The 20,845-nt window shown below is 44.2% G+C and overlaps 1 protein-coding gene across 4 annotated transcripts in view; it reads left to right on the top strand.

Moving 5' to 3' along the window:
• Nucleotides 1–296: 296 nt before the first annotated feature.
• RAB28 (RAB28, member RAS oncogene family) overlaps nucleotides 297–20,845 on the top strand; it is a 92,588-nt gene continuing 72,039 nt past the window's right edge. For 3 of the 4 annotated variants that reach the window (XM_060246178.1, XM_060246176.1, XM_060246177.1), the window contains exons 1-2: nucleotides 365–569; nucleotides 18,947–19,043. In XM_060246178.1, the coding sequence (XP_060102161.1) occupies nucleotides 495–569; nucleotides 18,947–19,043 (172 nt within the window). In that variant the 5' untranslated portion in view covers nucleotides 365–494. Of the gene's footprint in view, nucleotides 570–18,946; nucleotides 19,044–20,845 lie in introns of all 4 variants that reach the window. The other variant, XM_060246175.1, reaches the window with a different exon arrangement.

Raw genomic sequence — 20,845 nt, 5'->3', positions numbered from 1 at the left:
TCCCCTCCGTCCTTGACAGAGCTTTCCGGTGCCCCTTATTCACCATATAAGGCAAAAGGGGCGTTCCCTTTCGTCATTCACCTTTCCAGGGCCTTAGTTACCACGCAGGGCGTCGCTAGCAGCCCGAAACTTGCCGGTGACCGCTTTGGGCCAAACCATTAATTTGCAAAAGCGGGGCCGCCGCTCCCGATCAATCTCTCCGAAGGAGCCGAATCTCGTTCCCGCTTTTTCTCCGCCGCGCTATTTCAGTCTTTCACCGGCTACACCCCCGTTCCTGGTCCGCTCAGTACCGCTCCCCCCTCCCCGAGTCGGCCTGGGCACCTTCCTTTTCTGTCTCTCTCCCCCCCCCCCGTTCTGCCTCATGGTCTCGTCCAGCGGCTGCCATAGCGACGAGCGGTCGAAGGGGAAGCAAGATGGCGGCGGCGACGACTTTGTTTCCGTTGCCGCCGTGAGGAGGAGTGAATGAGCGCGGGGCTCCTCCTGGCCGCCGGGCGATGTCGGACTCTGAGGAGGAGTGCCCCGACCGGCAGCTCAAGTTCGTGGTTTTGGGCGACGGCACCTCCGGCAAGGTCAGCCAGCCAGTCGGGCCGAGAATATCGCGGCGTATCGCGAGATCAGCGGCTCCGCCGAGCCGGGCGGCGCGAGAGTTGGTGCAGCGGGGCTGGCTGCATCCCCCCGTTATTTGTTCCTAGCGATGCCCTCGTTTAGCCGGCCTCGCGCGGTCATGCCCGTGCCCAGGGCAAACTAGCGGCCGGCTAGCTCAGTGCGCCCCACTGGCCCGGGTGGGGAGATTTTGGAGGGGCTTCAGTGGGGCCTTACAAATAGGGTTGCCAATCCCCAGGTGGGGGCAGGAGATCCCCCGGTTTGGAGGCCCTTCCCCCCCTTCAGGGTCATCAGAAAGCGGGGGCGGGGGGGTGTCTGTTGGACGTTCCATTATTGCCTAAGGAGACCCATCCCCATAGGGTATAATGGAGAATTGATTTGTGGGTATCTGGGGCTCTGGGGGAGGCTGTTTTTGGAAGCAGTGGCACAAAATTTTCAGCATAGCATCTGACGCCTCTCTTCAAAACACCCTCTGAGTTTCAAAAGGATTGGACCAGGGGGTCTAATTCTATGAACCCCCAAAGAAGATGCCCATATCCTTCGTTATTTCCAATGGAAAGAAAGCATTTAGAAAGGTGTGCGGTCCCTTTAAATGTGATGGCCGGAACTCCCTTTGGAGTTCAATGATGCTTGTCACAGCCTTGATCTTGGCTCCACCCCTAATGTCTCCTGGCTCCACCCCCAATGTCTCCTGGCTCCACCCCCAAAGTCCCCAGATATTTCTTGAATTGGACTTGGCAACCCTACTTCCAAAGCGGCCATTTTCTCTAGACAAACAGTAAACTGGTGCCTGGAGATTATCCCAGGAGATTTCCAGCCACCACCTGGAGATTAAAATTTAAGAATCTCAGAAGAGCCCATTTGGATCAGACCAGTGAGGGTGCCTCTAGCCCAGCCTCCAGGTCCTCTGGGCACCAACAACAGGGCACAGAGGCTGAGGCCTTCCCCTGATGTGGCCTCCGGGCTCTGGGATTTCAGAGGATTAGTGCCTTTGTGGAAGTTCCCCTCAGTCACCATGGATAGTAGCTGCTGAGAGACTTATCCTCCATGAATCTATCTAATCCCCTCTTAAAGCTATTTATTCCTCTGGCCATCATGGCAGCAAATTCCACATTTTAATCACTCTCTGTGTAAAGTAGTATTTCCTTTTGCCCGTCTGAAACCTGCCTTGACTCAAGTTTTAGTAATTTGGGAGAGGGAGAAAAATTCCACTTTGTTAGCTCTCTCTACAGCATTTATAATTTGATAATCCTCTATTGCCCTTTAGTTGTCTCATTTTTAAACTGAAAAGTCCCAGATTGGCAACCCTAAACACAGTAGAGCTAGCTTGGTGTCTCATCGAGAGCCACAGTCACAATTACCATCCATCAAAAGAGCCACATGACTACTGCCTGCCTGCCAAACATTAAAATGGGGTTGCCAACCTCCCATAATTATCACTTGTCTCAAAAGAACAGAGATCAGTTCCCCAGGAGAAAATAACTCTGGGGGACAGACTCTATAACAGGAGTGGCCAAATTGTGGCTCGGGAGCCACATGTGGCTTTTTCACACATATTGTGTGGCTCTCGAAGTCCCCACCACCCTATCAGCAGGCGTGGAAAAGGCATTTGTCTCTTTAAATCACTTCTCCCAGCCAAACCAGCTGACAGCTTGGAGAACGCATTTAAAGTTAAAGTTGCTTTCTTTCCACTTCTTCCTTCCCTCATCTATTTTCCTTCCTTCCTTTTCTTGCAGCTCTCAAACCTTGGATGTTCATGTCTTGTGGCTTTCAAGCATCTGGTGATGTTTATTCTATGTGGCTCTTACATTAAGCAAGTCTGGCCACCCCTGCTCGATAATATACAACAGAAATCCCTCCCCAGACTCCCCCTCCATAGATACCACTCTCCCCCACCCCCAAATCTCCAGGAATTTCTCAGGCTGAAACTAGTAAGTTTAGATACAATTATGTAACTGTTAATATTAAATGTATACCTATTCCCCAAGGCTGTGGAAAAGGGTAGGAGGTGGAGTGGCTGGAGAGTAGGGTTGCCAGGTCTGGGTTGGGAAATACCTGGAGATTTTGTGGGCAGAGCCTGAGGAAGGTTTGGGGAAGGGAGGGATTTCAATGGAGTATAATGCCATACAGTCCATCTTCCAAAATGGTCATTTTGTCTAGGTGATCTCTGTTATCTGGAGATCAGTTGTAATCCCAGGTGATCTCCAGCCATCTCCTGAAGGTTAACAACGCTACTGGAGAAGATTGGACCTTTGCTTTCCACTGAGGCATAATGCCTGCAGGTCAGGAAAGTAAGCTGTTTACCTATTCTCCACTCTCTCCAGTGGTGGCTGTTTCATGATGTGAAACATCTGCCAGTTACAAGCCCTGCCAGGCAATGGCCTGCCTTAGTTTCCTGTAACTGAATATGTCACTAGTACATCTATCTCCTGCTGTTCCTCCAAAGAACTCCTGAATCTTTCCTGCTCAGGCAGGTAAAGGAGATTGTGACTGCTCTGAGACTCTGAGTTTTAGAGTGAAGGGTGAATGCTGCTGCCGGCTTCCCGTCTGCAGCAGGTGGTGAGTTTCTGGCTGCTTTGGTGGTGCCCAGATCTTTCAACCCACCTCCAGTGGGACAAGACTCCAGGCTCTCTGGTTATTTCTTCTTTCATGCTGGCTTCATCCAATTATGACATGGATGATGGCTGTGGTTTGCTCAGACATGGTAGCTGTGCCAGTTTCCTCCACCTTCTATTGACAACCCCCTACTGACTGGATGATGAATACATGGAGAATGGCCTGGTTCCCACAACCCTGCAGCAGAAGGCTAGTCAGGGAAGGAGAGGGAGCCTACTGATGACAGATTTGGTGGTGGTGGGGATGATCCCCCAGTGAAAACTTGTGGGCTCCAACAAACTGGGAAGCACAGTCTGTCACCTTTCATCAATTCAGCCTCATCTGGGTAATAAGTTTCATCTTCAGAAGGAGAAGCACCTAGGAAAAGATGTAGGAAAAGGTCCTTAAGGAGATCAAGATCAGAGGGAAATGGATTCCAGACCCCCCCCCCCCCATCTTACAAAGAAGCCCAAGCTGGGACGTAGAAGGAAACAACCATCACACAGAGTCAAATCAGATGTGGAAGGCAACCCCTCTGTCATTTCTTATACAACCAATGCTCAGAGAAAGAGGAGGGTGAATGGTCTGGAGAAGAGTCTGATACCAAAGAGAGCTCTGCCAGATTATTCCAACCTGAGCATTTCCAGAAATTGCTCAATAAGGTAGTTTCTTCCCTTAACTACTCCATAGACATGGGCGAACAGAAAACCTCCAAGACTACAGCCAGCCTGGTTGTCAGAGGTTTCAAGAAAGATTGACGGGCTGCTCCTTCTCTGAGAATTTTGAGGAAGTGATCAAATCTGAATGGGCAGTTCCTGGAATTATCAGATCTGAATGAGCAGCTACCTTGCAAACTATAGCCAAGAGATTTTATGTCCTGCCAGATGAGACGATGGAGGATCTGAAAGTGCCTCTGGTTGATGCCCTGGTTGTGGCACTAATTCAGGCACAGTTTTGCCTAAGGATGGGGACAATGGACAGAAAAAATGAGACTGTTCCTGAGAGAGTCCATGAAGCAGCATCCCTAGCCATCAGAGCCTCTGCAGTTTTTTCAAACTTTACACACACCATAGTCATTTGGGCAGATGACCCTCTTCAGCATCCTGAACCAGATCCACTTGCCCTGAAGAGGTCATTGTTGAAAAGTGTGCAGCTCAATTTGCATTGGATGCCTCCCAGGACAGCATACAATACTATGCCAGGTTTCAGGCAGCCAACATGGTGGTGAGTTGGAACTTCTGGCTTAAGCAGTGGAATGTGAACCCCCTTTCAGAATCAGACCTCTCCACAGAAGAGTTCTCAGGGCGGCTATTTTTTTATGAGGGACCACAGGATAAAGTGTTGGTCAAAACTGAAGAAAAACGAGCTACGCCCTCTACATCTAACACCAAGGAGAAGGGCCTATAAGTCAAAATCTTTCCGGTCCTTTTGATTGTACTCTCAACAGGGGCAGAGATTACAAGGACAGTAGAAGGACCTTCCACAGTACAAGAACTTTCTGCCTACCAGTCAAGATTCCATGGGAAGCAGTTCTCCAGACTCAAGTAACATATCTGTGATGTCCCTGACGGCTTTAGGTCTCACCTTTCAGCCTCTGTGCCATCTATTGGAGCCATCCTGAGTCTGAATGGAGGATGGGGCTCAAGAACTCAAACAACCGAAAAAAAAATCCCTTTGCGTGATTCCAGGATTGGTGGGAGGCTGCAGGATTTTGCCTAACAATTGCGAAGGATCACTCAAGACCTTTGGGTCCTCTCCATTGTGGAGTCAAGATACAAAATGCAGTTTTTGTTACTCCTTCCACACTGAAGGAGGGCCAGTGCCTTCTCAAAATTTGTGCCATAGAGACAGTACCAACTCAACAGCCTTTCCAGGGGGCGTACTCTATATTCTTTATTGTCCCCAAGAAATCAGGCAAAAGATGTGCCATACTGAACCTGAGGGTTCTCAACATCTGTGTTGTCCAGTAGAAGTTAGAATAATAGAATCATAGAGTTGGAAGGGACCTCCAGGGTCATCTACTCCAATCCCCTGCATAATGCAGGAAATTCATAAATACCTCTCCCCTACCCTGAGTTGCAGGGCCCCAGCTGGCTAAAGCTGCCTTGGATCTCTGTATACACCTCCTCATCTCTGTCTCTGTTAGGTGTTCCAGGTCTTAAGCAGTCTAACACTAATTGAGAACTAGGATTGCCAGCTCCAGATTAGGAATCATAGAATCATAGAGTTGGAAGGGAAGTTCTGCATGGAGTCTTTTGAGGTCCATCCTCCAATCCCTGCACCACAGCAACTTCTTGACTTCCTGGACCTTAGGGAGGCCTATTTACATATATTAATATATCTGGCACTCTGAAAATACCTTTGTTTTGCTTTCCAAGGGCAACACTACCAGTATAGGGCACTGCTGTTTGATCTGTCTTCTTCATCTCGTGTGTTCACCAAGGTCCTAGCAACTCTGAGGAGGGAGGGGATGTGCACATACCCCTATCTTGACAATATCTTGGTCTGGGCCCAGGATCAGAGGAAGTGTCAAAATAACATAAACTTTGTGATCCACTTCCTCCAAGCACACAGGTTCCTCATAAATGTACAGAAGTTCCATCTTAAACCCTCATCCACCTGGATGCCCAGATTGGTGAGAGTTTTCCTACCATTAGAAAAACAGATGGGGGGAGTGGCTTTGACCAACATCCGGTCAAGAGCCTTTGCCTAACGCTCGCCCAGCTGGCTCCAAAGTTATATTCTTTTTACCCCTTCAACTATATTTTTTGAATCTTTGAGTGATGTCTCCAAAGGGGGTGAAGAAGGGTAAACAGAATGAAAAAAAGTGTTCAGCTTTTAACTGACTTCTTGGAATTGCCATCCACCTCCCACACAAGGTTGGAGAGGTATGAGGAACCAGCAGGAGAATGTCCTCTCACATTGAATTTATTGACGCAGGCAATGTCTAAGTTAAGACAAGAAATACGAGAGGACATAATCTCTATGTTACAACCGTTGTGTCAGCGTCTGCATGAACTAGAGGATTCTCATAAACAAGTTACCCAGACAGCACAAGAAGCTTTAAAAAGAGCTCAAGAGTGTGAAGGGAGAATATCTGAAATAACATCAGATGCATGGACGAGGGAACGGGTTTTAACAATGGACTTTCGTAACCGGGAGCTGTGTTTAAAGTTTAGAGGTTTTAAATCTGATGTGGAAGCTGAAATGGACTTATATGTATTTATGGCAAATTGGCTTGCTGAAGCAACTAACCTGGAGGCCGAAGTTCTCCCACTCATTCAAAAAGTATATCGTGTTGGCAAGGTATGTGAAAACAATTTGTCTTATACCAGAGATATTTTGGTGCAGTTTAAGGACTATCGAATGAGGCAAAGAGTCTTTGCAGAGGCCTGTTGGAGCAAGAATCTACATAAACCCAGTCTGACAGCCACAGTATGACAGCTGGTGATCTAGCTGCCAGGCTAGGTCACAGTGACCTGATCAGCAGACCGGCTTGAGCCGGCAGAAGCCAAGTGATGCAATCTGCTGAGTCAGCACGGCCAGGATTGGCTGCTTGGACTATATATGATCTGTGTGTGCATCACACAGGTCTCTCCCTGTGAGATGGTGGTTAGGCGAAGCACTTTGTCCGTGGAGGTGATATTGTATAGACTGCACAAGAGAGCACTTGTCGTGTATATATGTTAATACACCTTTTGGCACTAGTTGCACGCGTCTGCCTGATTTTCTTTCCTGAAGCCCTGTGTCGGGCAAGTCATCTCCCTCACTCTGCTACTCCCGCTCCGACAGGGTTATGGGCCCAGCACGCTTCCGCTGCGCGGAGGAGAGAGTTGAGAGTTGAGCTGACTGTGAGTTTGGAAAGAGCCGGAGGCGAGGAACGCCGGTGAAGGACACAGAAGCACCACCGTTCTCTGTTTGAGAGCCAGAGGGACGTCGGCAGCCAGCTGTGAGGAGGAGTCGGCACGATGGCTCAGCAACAGCTTGGAGTAGCCGTTGAGAAGCTCACCTCAGCCAACTACGCGGTGTGGAGCCTGAGAATGCAACACTACCTCAAGCGTGAAGGGCAATGGCTGTTCGTGAGTAACCCCCCTGCTGACTTATCTCCTGCCGAGACTGTGTTATCGGATAAGGCACTGGCCAACATAGTGCTATCTATAGGAGATGACCAGCTGGTTTACGTGCGAGGGAAGGACACTCCCAAGGCTGCCTGGGACGCGTTGAGTGCGGTGCATGTTAGCACCACTGCTGGTTCCCTCATGGCCTTGACAAGGAGGATGTTCCGCACCGTTATGCCGGCTGGAGGGTGTGTGAAAGATCACATCAAACGGCTAACGGACTGTTTCGTTGAGCTGGAGGCAAGAGGCAAGACTGTAGCTCCAGACGACAGAGTGTACATTTTGCTGTCGTCGTTGCCACCTGAGTACACTCCCCTGATAACTTCTCTGGAGACGGTGGACGTAGCGACCCTGACCATGGAATACGTCTGTGCCCACCTGCTTGACTTCCAAGAGAGAATTGCGGCCGTGAGCTGTCCGGGGGTGTCGGCCGGGCAGCGTGCTGTTATCGGTGTGTCCGGGAAGACAGCCAAGAATGAGCCAGCTTTTGCTGCTGGCAGGCGTCCGAAGGTGGAGGAAGTGGAGCCGACTGCGTTTGCAGTCCGTCGCTGCTATGGATGCGGGTCGTCGCAGCACCTGCTCCGAGCTTGCCCTGAGAGGGAGAAGAGGCGGGGGCGTGTGCGGCGAGAGCGGAGGACCGCCAGCCCGTGTGAGGAAGCAACCCGGCTGGTCACGTCTGCAGTAGAGAGCACAGGGTCTGCTTGGATTTTAGACTCCGGGGCAACGAGCCATCTCTGCTGCGAGAAGGAGTTGTTGAAAAACATTGACAGTCCTGAGCATAAGTATGTGAGATTGGCTGATGGGACCACTGCCAATTCTGTTTGCTCAGGCAATGTGGAATTTCCTGCACTGAAATGTATGTTGCAAAATGTGTTGTATGTACCCTCACTGCAGTCTAACCTGTTGAGTGTTAGCACACTGTTTGACCAGGGATACCAGGTGAGATTTGAGAAAACCTGCTGCAAAATCCTGGGAGGTGGGGGAAAGTTGCTTGTGACAGGAAAGAGGGAAGGTAAACTGTATGTGGTCCAGAGTGATTGTGCCCAGGTGGCTCAGGTGTCGAATGAGCCTGTGCACAATAATTGTATACATTTGCTCCATAGGAGACTTGGGCACTGCGGATTTAGGGCGTTAAAGAAAACCCTGGAGCTTGTGCCTAGTTTGAAAGTAAATCCTTGCAAATGTTACTTGGATTGCCAGGTCTGCAAGAAGACCAAAAGCAAGGCGTGTGCTGTTGCTAAAGAAAGCTCAAGGGAAAGCACACGAGCCCTGGAACTAGTCCATTTAGACGTTATTGGCCCATTGCCAAAGAGTCTGTCGGGGAGGAGATACTGCTTGGTGGCCACCGACGACCACACGAGGTACGCGTGGGTTTTCACCATGGTGCATAAGTCTGAGGTGTATAAGACATTCACCAAGTGGGTCAAAGCAGTGGAGAGACAATTAGGGGTTAATCTCCTGGCTGTACAAACCGACAGAGGGGGGGAATTCTTATCTAACCAGATGAAACGTTGGCTGGAGAACAAGGGCATTGCCCACCGTCTGACGAACCCGGCAACGCCCCGAGAAAATGGGCATGGGGCTGTATTGCAGAATGTGATGTATTGCATGTTAGAGGATGCACAACTGCCAATGACCTATTGGGCAGAAACCATACATGCAGCTGTTTTTTTACAAAATAGGGTTTGGTGTAATACTGTGAAAAATGTGCCTTACAGGTTACTGTTGAACAAGACCCCAGATTTGAGTTCTTTAAAAGTCTTTGGGTCACGGGCTCGGGTTGGCATCCACTCCACGAGTAGCGGGGAGGGGGATGTCCGGGCAGAGAGCCTAATTTTTCTGGGCTACAAGCCAAGGGCCAGGTGTTATCGTTTCTGCAATAGCAAAAGCAAGATAACACTTAGTAAGAGTGCCCAGTTCAATGAAGAAAGCAGCTGGCCAAGGTTGCACTCCTTGCAGAAACAATTTGTCCTGCTGCCAAGTAGCGATAACGATGTTGGAGCGCAGCCCAGAACTCCAGCCCAGGAGGTGGCACCCAGTGGGGCTGGAGAAGGTGAGCCGAATGCTGGCACAGAGCCTGACGAGCAGAGTCAGGAGGCAGAGCCTCAAATGCAGGAACTGGAGGTAAAGTGTGAGAGTCAGGAGGTTCAACACCCAATTACAGGGGCAGAGCACCCAGCCCAGGAGGTGGGAACAGAGCAACCCGAAGAAGACAAAGCTGGTCCAAGCACAGGGCCACGGGTGTCTGCCAGGTCCACCAAAGGCCAACGTCCCGCTAGGTACAAGTGTCCCTATGTCACTCTGACTGTCAATCCAGACCCACCCGGATTTGAGGAAATGTTAAAAGAAAAGGCTAAGAAATGGAAAGCCTGGGTGGCAGAGTGCGAGGCAAGGGAGAAGGAGGCTGAAGCCAAGCGTCTGAAAGAGCTGGCTGAACAGGAACACGATGATGTGTTTTACAATCATGATGAGTTCCTGAACGAATTCCGGAAAGGGTTCCGAGCTACGTAAATATGAACTGTAATGTTGCTGGTGGACATGTATGTAAACTGTGTAAAGTGTTTTGGTGCACTGGGTTTAAATAGATTAGGAGGTGTGTTGGAGCAAGAATCTACATAAACCCAGTCTGACAGCCACAGTATGACAGCTGGTGATCTAGCTGCCAGGCTAGGTCACAGTGACCTGATCAGCAGACCGGCTTGAGCCGGCAGAAGCCAAGTGATGCAATCTGCTGAGTCAGCACGGCCAGGATTGGCTGCTTGGACTATATATGATCTGTGTGTGCATCACACAGGTCTCTCCCTGTGAGATGGTGGTTAGGCGAAGCACTTTGTCCGTGGAGGTGATATTGTATAGACTGCACAAGAGAGCACTTGTCGTGTATATATGTTAATACACCTTTTGGCACTAGTTGCACGCGTCTGCCTGATTTTCTTTCCTGAAGCCCTGTGTCGGGCAAGTCATCTCCCTCACTCTGCTACTCCCGCTCCGACAAGGCCAGAGAGAGGGGGGGCTTAGACTATCAGGGGTTAAAGATTCAGGTCTTTCCGGATCTCCCTCCTGAATTTTTAAGAATCAGAAAATACCTCAAGGATACAACTGCCAAACTGCGGGACTTAAAAATTAAATATAAATGGTTACAATCAGGCAAATTATACGTCCAAAAAGGCTCCACTTCATATACAGCATATGACGCAGCCTCGGGTGAATTATTACTCTCCAAGTTAACTCCCTCCTCCCCTGCATCGAGAGTAAACAAGAGAAAGGAATGCTCTCCTCTTGTCTCTTTAAGGACAACCCATGCTTGTACTGAGGAAGATCATGTAAACTTGGAAGAAAGTATGGACTCTCTCTAAAAAGAAACTGAAGCAACAAGAAAATGGAAAAGTTGACGAAATTTATAATTTATATCTAAAGACTTTTCTTTCGGAATTTATGGTTGGGTGGGGTCAGCTGGCGCGAGCATTTGGGTAATTTCCCTCCATAGCTAATTCAGTCCAGGTGGAAGGAGGGAAGTATCTCTTCTAGACATTAACCCTTGAGGTCTCCAGGGACAGAGATATTTTGTTAGAATTTAATTTTATTGATTTTTTCTTGAGAGTAGAAGAAATAATGAAGTTATAGAAGAAGAAGGAAATATTGAATGATTGTGGTATTAAACTTTAAAAATGTGTTAGGGAAGATAGTATTGTTAAGCTTAATTATTCCTCTACTAAAAAAGGAAAAAAATAATAAAAAATATAAATAGACACACATATATACATATTAAGAAGTGTGGAATGGTAACACATGAAGTAATCTCCAAAGAGATAGATCAACTTTAGTGTATGTTAACTTAGGTGAGATGTTATTAAGTTGTGTTGTTTTTGATTTGTTATTGTTGTACACTTTTCTGTTGGATTAGGTATGAATTATAATGAGTCTATAATAAAATTTTGATTTATAGAAAAAAAGAAAAGCAGATGACAATCAAATCTCTGATCACCATTTTGTGACAACGGAAGAGGATGATGATTTCAGCAATATAATTGGTGCCAGAGGCAAGATTCCATGGGAGAACTCTGCAATGGGTACTCATCTCGTATCAAAACAACATCAGGAGGAGAAAACATAGATTCCTTCCTCTTATGGCCAAAGTGAAGAAGTCACTGAGATGGTGGACTTCCCCTGTGAACCTGGGTCAGGGTGTTCCCCTCTTCCAGAACCCCTATATTATGGTAACCATGGACACCAGCCTGAAGGGTTGGGGGCCTGATTGCCTGAACAAGACAGTACAAGGCAAGTGAAGCCATGACGAGAAAAAGAATAGCATAAATCTCTTCGAGTGGTATGTTTGGCACTTCTGGCTTTCCTAGCTATCTTAAAAGAAAAATTTCCTGATGATCCACACAAACACAATAAATTGTCACATAAAGGCTCACATAAATTGTCAAGGTGAAACGAGCAATTCTAGTACATCAGGAGTCAGTGGGGATTTTCTTGTGGGCCAAAAAACAGCTGAAAGGACTGAAAACTCAACACATTCAAGGAGTACTTAGCACTCAAGGGGATTAGTTGAGTTGGGAGGATGTGGACCCTGCAGCATGGTCCTTGGAACAGCCAGGTTTTTGTGGAATTGACCTCATGCTTTGGGACTCCTCTGTTGGGTCAGTTTGCTTCAATAAAAAAATCAGAAGGTGTCAAGTTTTTCTCCAGATTCATCGAGAGGGAAGCAGAGGGTCTGGATGTCCTTCAAATCAAATGGCCAAGAGATCTGTTGTATATTTTTCCTCCACTCTCAATCCTTAGCAAGGTGCTAAGAAAGATCAGGCAGGAAAAAGCCAACATGAACCTGCTGGCCCCCTATGGCCAAGGAGAATCTGGTTCTCAGTGCTGATTCAACTATTGGTGGTAGAACCTTGGAGGCTTCCAGTCCAATGGGACTTGTTTCATCAGGGGCATATCCTCCATCCAGACCCAGGATGGCTCCAATTGATGGCATGGAGGATGAAAGGTGGGACCTAAAACTATCAGTCTTGCCTAGGGACAAAATTTCCAAGCAGTTCCAGCCATGAGACCTTGGCCACCTTCAACAGCTGGGTGGTTCGCCAGAGCATGGACGCTATGAAACCAACTAATAGTGACATCATAGCCTTTTTGCATGAGGGCTGGAAAAAGGTTTTACATCTGAACACTCTATGGAGCCCATGGAAGTCAATTGGCATTCTTGGATTCTGTTATCTATATTGGACCTTCAAGCCTCTCCCATCTCAAACCACCCTGTAAAAAAACCTGAGACTTTGGAATGTGGTTTATTTATTGTAGATATGTATATATGTGATGGAACAGTCTGCTCCCCCACCCCCTAATATTTGTGTGATTTAGTTTGGTCATATTGGATGGAGCTTGTTTCCGTTTCCAGTTTTGTATGTTAGCTGTAGTTGTCGGTTGTGAGATGGTTGCAAATAAACAGTTGATATTTTGAGCCACCTTGTCTCTGCTGAATGAACCTGAGAATGGATGCTTGAGTAAGTACAGGAACCTGGGAACCTACAGCCAAAGGGAAATGGAAAGCCATTGCCACTCTGAGTAGACTGTGGGGGAGAAGCTTGCAATGCCCAGCCATTTCATGTTTCCCAAGGGTTTACATTTTTAGTTTCTGCTGTGATCCTTTTACTTTTTCTTGATGTTTTATTTTTTTTAATTGTATTGCCAAATCCCACTATCCCCCCACCTTTCCATTTTAGGCAGGCATCTTTTAAGGGTGTGTATGTGTGGGGGAAGAGTTTGGGAGGTGTCAGGTGTGAAAGACTTAAACAGGGCCAGTTTAGTGTAGTGGTTAAGTGTGTGGACTCTTATCTGGGAGAACCAGGTTTGATTCCCCACTCCTCCACTTGCAACTGCTGGAATGGCCTTGGGTCAGCCATATCTCTGGCAAAGGTTGTCCTTGAAAGGGCAGCTTCTGGGAGAGCTCTCTCAGCCCCACCCACCTCATAGGATGTATGTTGTGGGGGAAGAAGATAAAAGAGATTGTAAGCCACTCTGATTCAGAAAGAAGAGCGGGGTATAAATCTGGGGTCAACTTCAAAATATTGCAAGAGTGTTACATTTTATGACACACAGGGCCTGGCCTGACAAAGTCCCATTTATTTCAGATTTGGCCATCATTACAAATGAGTTTGACACCCATGCTCTAAATCATAGGTTGTATGTTTGGAAGCACAAACCTTGGCTTAAACTGCAGTTAGAGTAAACCATGGGTATCTGAATTGAATTTCTGTGAGCCAGTTTACCAAGGTGTGTTAATCACTTGATATTTCATTGGTAGGTTGTTTCCATATGGAAAAGTAATTTTGTGCAAGGTGAAATCAGGTGATGGTTCTTTTTCTGGAGCTTGATCCATGATGGCTGCTTCTCACATGCAAATCACCACTTGTTGATGTCATGGAGTGATGCAATGAATGTCTGAATCCACACTTGGATATCTAGCCAGAAGGGAAAAAAACTCTTTATTGCCAGCAACACATACAAACATTTTGTGTGGAGAAATGTAGGGAAAAATTGCTCAAATATTGTCAAACAGCAATGAAGTATTTAAAGCACAGCATATTTGGGTAAAATTGAAATGGCGAAAGAAAGTGTTAGCTCTATGCTAATTATAAAAACCAAGTTATTAAATTAAAATTCTAAGTGTAAGTCTGGGGTCCCTAACCTTTGTGAGTCTTCGAGCATCTTTTGAATTCTGATACAGTGTGGTGGTTGCAGCCCCAAAATGGTTGCTGCAGAAGGTGGAGCCTGCCACCAAATGGCTGCTTCAGCTTACTTTGTGCTGTGGTGGCAGCTGCTGCCAAAGAAACGTTTTTAAAAATCTGCATAGCCAATCAAATCTCCAATGGCCAATGTTCTTGCTGGGCAAAAACCCCAACTGCTCCCACCCACTTTATAAAATCAGTTGGCAAAGGTGTTGGAAAAGTGTCAATGGGTACTATTGTACCCACGAGCTGTACGCTGGGGACCTCTGTTCTGAGTGAGTGCAGTTATTATTGTCAGTCTTTATTTGCTTATGACCAAATGATCTGTGGGAATTAATACATTGAATGGAATTGGTAATTAGCGATGTTATATAAAATATGAATGCATGTCAATAGCATTTAAGAGTTTGAACAGTTTTTTGTTTTCATTTGGACTCTTAGGGATAGCTCAGATAGTTGAAACCTTTGTTGAAAATGAAGTTAAATAAAACAGTATAGCAGTTGTAAAGACAAAAGTAAGTTTTTAAATACTTCCAGGAAGAGGGTTCCCACACCTAATGGCAGTAGGAATGTGCACCCTGGGTGCTGCAGAACATGGGAGCAAGGAGCTCTGTTTGTGCCTTTGCTAGCAGGGGACACTGTCAGGGCAATCCTAAGCAGAGCTATATCTTTCTAAGACCACTGAAGTCCAAAGTCTGTTTAGAATTCTATTAGTGTCTCGATAAGTCTGTAGCTCACATATGCATGTGGCCTGAAGTACTGGGCTATGGTAGTGGACTGAAATCAGTGCGTCCTGGCCACTTCTGATTTTGCCATCATCGTGTTACCTGTGCAGTCTCCGATTGGTTAGGATTGCTTCAAGATGGAGCCTTCTTTTTTTTTTTTTTGAAGATAACTGAAGCACCAAAATATCAAAAGAAGCTGCTTTAAATAATATTAATAATAATAATAATGTTTTATTTATATCCCGCCCTCCCCGCCGAGATTTTAAACAGGTACCAACCGATAAAAAGGTTAAGTGGGAAGTTTTTCTTGTGTAGCTGTCGTCCCCTTTTCACTTTGAAAGTGTTCGAGACAAGAGCAAAAATTCAACACAGTCATATTAGAAAATATATGGCCACTGTAACAGCCCCAAGGCCAGGGAAAGTAGAGTTAAGGTGATCTGTGGAGATGGATAAATGGATGGCTGGTGAATGGGGCATATGTATCCAGGTTGGTTTGTGGAGTCAAGAATGGAAGGCTTGCGGGAGCGCAAAGAAACTGAAGGGAAGACTTAAGGCCTCAACTCCAAAGGACGCTTTCCTGGGCATAAGTCATGTTGAATAAAATGAAGTTTACTTCTGAGTAGATTGCTTGGCATTGTTCCCTAATAGGCAGTAGACTCAAAGTCCAGCTAGGAAAAGTATAAATAAATGACCTGGCCAAAAAAAAAAAAAGCTAGAGAATTGCTACCTCATTAAATCAACTGTTAATGAGATGAAGTAGCTATAGGAATAATGCTGGAATATTTTAAAACTGTTAAATATCACTCTCAGTCTCCCCTCCCTATCATCCTGAACATTAGGAACGGCAGTTCAGGGAAGGAAACTGGGGTTGGTATTGAACTAGAATGGATACCCCAAAGGTTTGATAAAGTTCCCATGTGTTGCATTTGACAGCTTTGGTGAGAACCCAGCAACTGGTTGTTCCTGATGGGAACACTGATCTGGGCATTTCTGGTATCCCACAGCATTCTGGGCATTAATTCCAAGTGCTTTTTTGACCCATAAGGCAGTGCCCCTTAGAAGTTGAAGTTGTCAAATTAAGTTGAATGCCAAAGTTTTGTTCTGTATTCTTCACTGCCTGTTTTTGTGTGTGAATATGTTACTGGAAGAAGGTGCGGACTGGTGTCAAGGTTTTGTTTTCAGGACTCCAGTGTCTTGAAGACGAAATGTCTGTCTGAGAGTGTATTTTAAGTTTAGAAAAATATATAAAGGCAAATGTTAGAATTAGTTTTCTGGAAGCCTGTTGCTGAATAGAAGAACGTGAACTGCTGATACTGTTGTACTTGGAGGATAAATATTTGTGCTTGAACTAGAAGTCATGTTTTTCCAGGGCTGTTAGAGCAGGACCTCCAATGTAGCACATTCATTAACAGCAAAAATATAGGGGGTCCCAGACAGTCGCTGATTTGCTGCCCTACATTTTTTCTCATTAAGGAGAGGATGTAAGAAAGCTGCTTTAAGAGAATTTTCCTTTGCTGCTGATAACTTCTTGCTCTCACTGGCAGTTGTTAACCCAGTGTGTGTTTTCATTAACACCTTTAAAAACCTCTGGAGAATATCAAGTGTTGGAGAGGGATAAAATTAATATTTGCAATGTCCTTATATCAAAGGGGGAGGAATAAAGTAGAGAATCTACTGGATGTTTCTGTGTTTTCTAAATCTACATCTATATTTGTACATATTTTTGCCCCTGAAGTTCAATTTCTTAACCTTACTGGATGTTTCTGTGTTTTCTAAATTTACATCTATATTTGTATATATTTTTGCCCCTGAAGTTCAATTTCTTAATTTTACAGGATGTCTCTGTGTTTTCTAAATTTACATCTATATTTGTACATATTTTTGCCCCTGAAGTTCTATTTCTTAACCTTACTGGATGTTTCTGTGTTTTCTAAATTTACATCTATAGTGTGCATATTTTTGCCCCTGAAGTTCAATTTGCTATCAGGAGGATGGCATATTTAAAGTTGAGATCAGTTTGCTGAAACAGAAACATTGGTTGTTTCCTCCATTGATTTTTTTCATGTTATTGTTTTCATTTTAGAATTTTCATCGATGTATTTATATGTATGTATTTATATCCTTCTTGTGAACACATTTGAAATTACAACGCTGAAATGTTTCTTAATATGCAGTTTTTAAATCAAACCTTCAGAAGAATTTTTGGTCTGCATATCCTTTTTATTGTAATGAATGGAGTAACTGCAATTACTGATACACTAACATAATACAGCTTGTTTGCTATGTTGTTGCAATCTGAAAGTAATATCTTTCCAGAAAACAGCCTTTGTGTTACACTTTTTTTAATTGAGGCTCCGGTCCCAAGCATGTATGTTAGGCAATGCAACAGGTGCTAGTTTAAAATGCTGCAAGTTTCTTAGTAGTACATTGAAGACTCAAAATCAATATAATATTAAGAAAATTGCTTTTTAGTTTCTAGGAGTGTCCTCTAAAAGAGCATATGCTTAAGGACCCTCACATTTGACAAGTAGGTTAGGCCTCATGAAGACACACATGTAAAAATGAATTTGCCTCAGTTATTTAGCTGAACAATTATCGTTAGCCACTGGGATCCTAACATCTTTGCTTTGTAAGATATTTTAGGCATTTCCCCCTTTAACCTGCACATCTCTGGGCCATGCTGCTGATTGTTGTCAGAGCCCCTCAGCTTCAAAACGTATCAAGGTGCAGTTAGGGGTGGGCAGGGCTGCTCCAGAAACACAAGTATACAAACCCTTGGACATATGAAGGCTTCATGTGGCTCTTTGGCTCCTGGCCAGTATTAACGATGTAGGAGGAAAATTGCAGAGGAGGGACATTTTACTAAATAAATAAATAAACATTGTGAGCACACATTTTTCAGAAATATTCTTCATGTTCCTGCAGTAAGTAATCAATACGTGATAGAATCATAGAGTTGGAAGGGACCTCCAGGGTCATCTAGTCTAACCCCCTGCACAATGAAGGAAACTCACAAACCCCTCCCCCTAAATTCACAGGATCAGCATTGCTGTCAGATGGCCATCTAGCCTATGTTTAAAGACCTCCAAGGAAGGAGAGCCCACCACCTCCCGAGAAAGTCTGTTCCACTGAGGAATTGCTCTAATGGTCAGGAAGTTCTTCCTAATGTTGAGCCGGAAACTCTTTTGATTTAATTTCAACCCATTGGTTCTGGTCCTGCCTTCCAGGGCCACAGAAAACAATTCCACACTATCCTCTATATGACAGCCCTTCAAGTACTTGAAGGTGGTGATCATATCACCTCTCAGCCGCCTCTTCTCCAGGCTAAACATGCCCAGTTTCTTCAACCTTTCCTCACCATCTCGTCGCCCTCCTCTGGACCCGTTCCAGCTTGTCTATATCCTTCTTAAAATGTGGTGCCCAAAACTGAACACAATACTCCAGATGAGGTCTTACCAGAGCAGAGTAAAGTGATACCATCGCATTATGTGATCTGGACACTATACTTCTGTTGATACAGCCCAAAATTGCATTTGCCTTTTTAGCCACCACATCACACTGTCGACTCATGTTCAGCGTATGATCCACTAAGACCCCTAGATACTTTTCGCACATACTGCTGCTAAGACAAATCTCCCCTATTCTATAACCATGCTTTGGATTTTTCCTGTCTACTTTTTCTTTCTTCTTTTTCTGTGTGCTGGAGCAGCTTAGGATTTTCTTACAACATTTGTATATAGTAGATATTTTCTTAATGTTATTTATTGTAAAACATTCAAATCTGCCAGTCATCCAAAAAACTGTCTTGCAAAAGTTGTCAGTTTTGACTACTGTTACCATTAATATGGTAATATATTTGTAAATTTGGCATTCAGAAAAAGTTGATGAAATACATATTTATTAATATACGCTAAGATGGAATTAATAAGCTCACTTAGCAGGGAGTTTACTCCTCAATAATCATGCATAGGTTGGACTATATGACTGTTATTTGTCTTTGTTTTTACCTGCTAAGTTTTTAATTATTTTATTATCTGTTTAAATTGGGATTATTTTCTACATTAGCAGTCACTGATTTTTTTTTAAAAAAAATGTGCTTTGTTTTATTTATTATGATATTATTAAGTTGTGGCTTTTAAGATACCAAGTGTATTTGATGTGATTCTGTTTTTAGACCTCTTTAGCCACACGCTTTGCTCAAGAAGCTTTTGGGAAGCAGTACAAACAAACCGTAGGACTTGACTTCTTTTTGAAAAGAATCACACTGCCAGGTAAGAAGTGAATTAACATGCATGAATACAAACAGTGGGGAAAGCTGAGAACAGGCTGCATTCTGAAATAGACAAGATTTAATATTGGACTTTAATAATGTTTCAGGTGTACACCTCTATAAAGAGTTGTGTATTTGTGGCTGCATTGTTTTAATTTAGAGATGAGGCTCTCAGGAATGTGTTAGTCTGAGCTTTTTAAATGTGTAGATTCTAAGTAGGTAAGAAAAAGAACTGGGAAAAATGTTTATATCAAAATAAATATGATTTTTGGAAAGAAGTAGTCCCCATTTTGCTTAAGTTGATGGAGTACATGCAGTGTAACTATGGAGTTGCTAGTCTGCGATTTGTGAATGCTGTCTTATGCAAGGCAGCATGAAATTGCTGGCATTTAATAGACCACTAAAATGCAGGGTCCCCAGGCACTCATAAAAATACAGTTTGAGCATTCAAGATGTTTCACTTCATGATGCAAAGCAACTATTTAGATGCCAGTTGTGGCACGCTGCATGGAAAACATAAAGAAAGAATGAAGAAAGAATTGCAGGATCTTAAAAGTTTGTTTCTAAATCCAAAATGAACCATTTGTTCATTTTAGTGAAATTCATTTTGTAAGCATAAAAATATTCCATTAAATGTGTTTTCCCCATTGTGCTTAACAAACCAAAGCTAGAGAGAGCACTTTCGCCATGAGACTAGATGGAAAAATGATAATGTAGTTGCAAGATTAACCTTTTAAAAATATTCTGAGATGTTTCAGGAAAACATAAATAGGACATACTTCAGTTGAACTGTGTTCAGGGCATTTTCTAACCCTCCCCCCCCCCCCCATTCTGCTGCATACTTAATTATAATATCAACAATTAGATCTCGGAAATATTTAGCTTTGAGAAGCCAGTGTTAAATTTGGGAGAGCCAGTATCAAATTTATGGGTGACAGTTCTTATATGGAGATGAAAAATAGTTCAAATTTGTCAGTGCCAACATTCATTTGACCACATTCTCAGGATTCTGCCACTAATATTCAAATGACATTACGATATGAATAGTTACTTCCTCCCCCAAAGACTGAATAACTTGGCAGGCCCAAAGCATATGCTCAAGAGATATGTCTATAGCTCCAACAATTAGACAATTTTACCTTCAACTAGTACCAAGGCTTGTGTGTTGAGGATATGTGTATATTTTTGCTATCTATATTTATAGGCAGATGTTAAATTATTTATCTACTAATGTAGACTAAATGTTGTCCCAGAATTGTTCATGGTTTTTGAAGAACAAAAACCAATTGTGGGTCCCCTCCCATGAATTTACTAGGGTAAAATACTGTTTTCAGATTTGGATTTTTTTTTTAAAAAAAAAAGAGAATGGTAGCGTCTTAGGACTAAAACGTTTTAAAATTTGCTTCGCTTATAGGCTTTAATTCAGTTTTTAAAATTGTATTAATTTTTAATTATTCCAAAAAGAAATAAAAATATAACATGACAATACAGTTGTAAGGTCCTCAATCCACCATTATTATTATTTATTAGATTTGAATGATTGCTCCATCCCAGCCAAGGCCAGGCTATGAGCAATGTACATCAAGTAGAAAATAAAACATAGATTAAAAACAGTAGATGGTTTTAAAACAATAAAAAATTCCTGATGGCTTCCTGCTAATTGTGTTCATTCTCCCAGACTGTTGGAGCATAGGGGAGGGGGGGACTTCTGGAGGGGTGTGGATAGAAAAAAGGGTGCCAGCCATCACTGTCCTCACTCTAAAGCCAGGCAGAATATCTCTGCCTTACAGGCCCTGCAGAATT

This window comes from Heteronotia binoei, chromosome 9 (assembly GCF_032191835.1).
Source record: "Heteronotia binoei isolate CCM8104 ecotype False Entrance Well chromosome 9, APGP_CSIRO_Hbin_v1, whole genome shotgun sequence".
In the NCBI taxonomy this organism is placed as follows: Eukaryota; Metazoa; Chordata; class Lepidosauria; order Squamata; family Gekkonidae; genus Heteronotia; species Heteronotia binoei.
The sequence above is the reverse complement of the archived record's forward strand: the minus strand, read 5'-3'. Positions and strand labels throughout refer to the sequence as shown.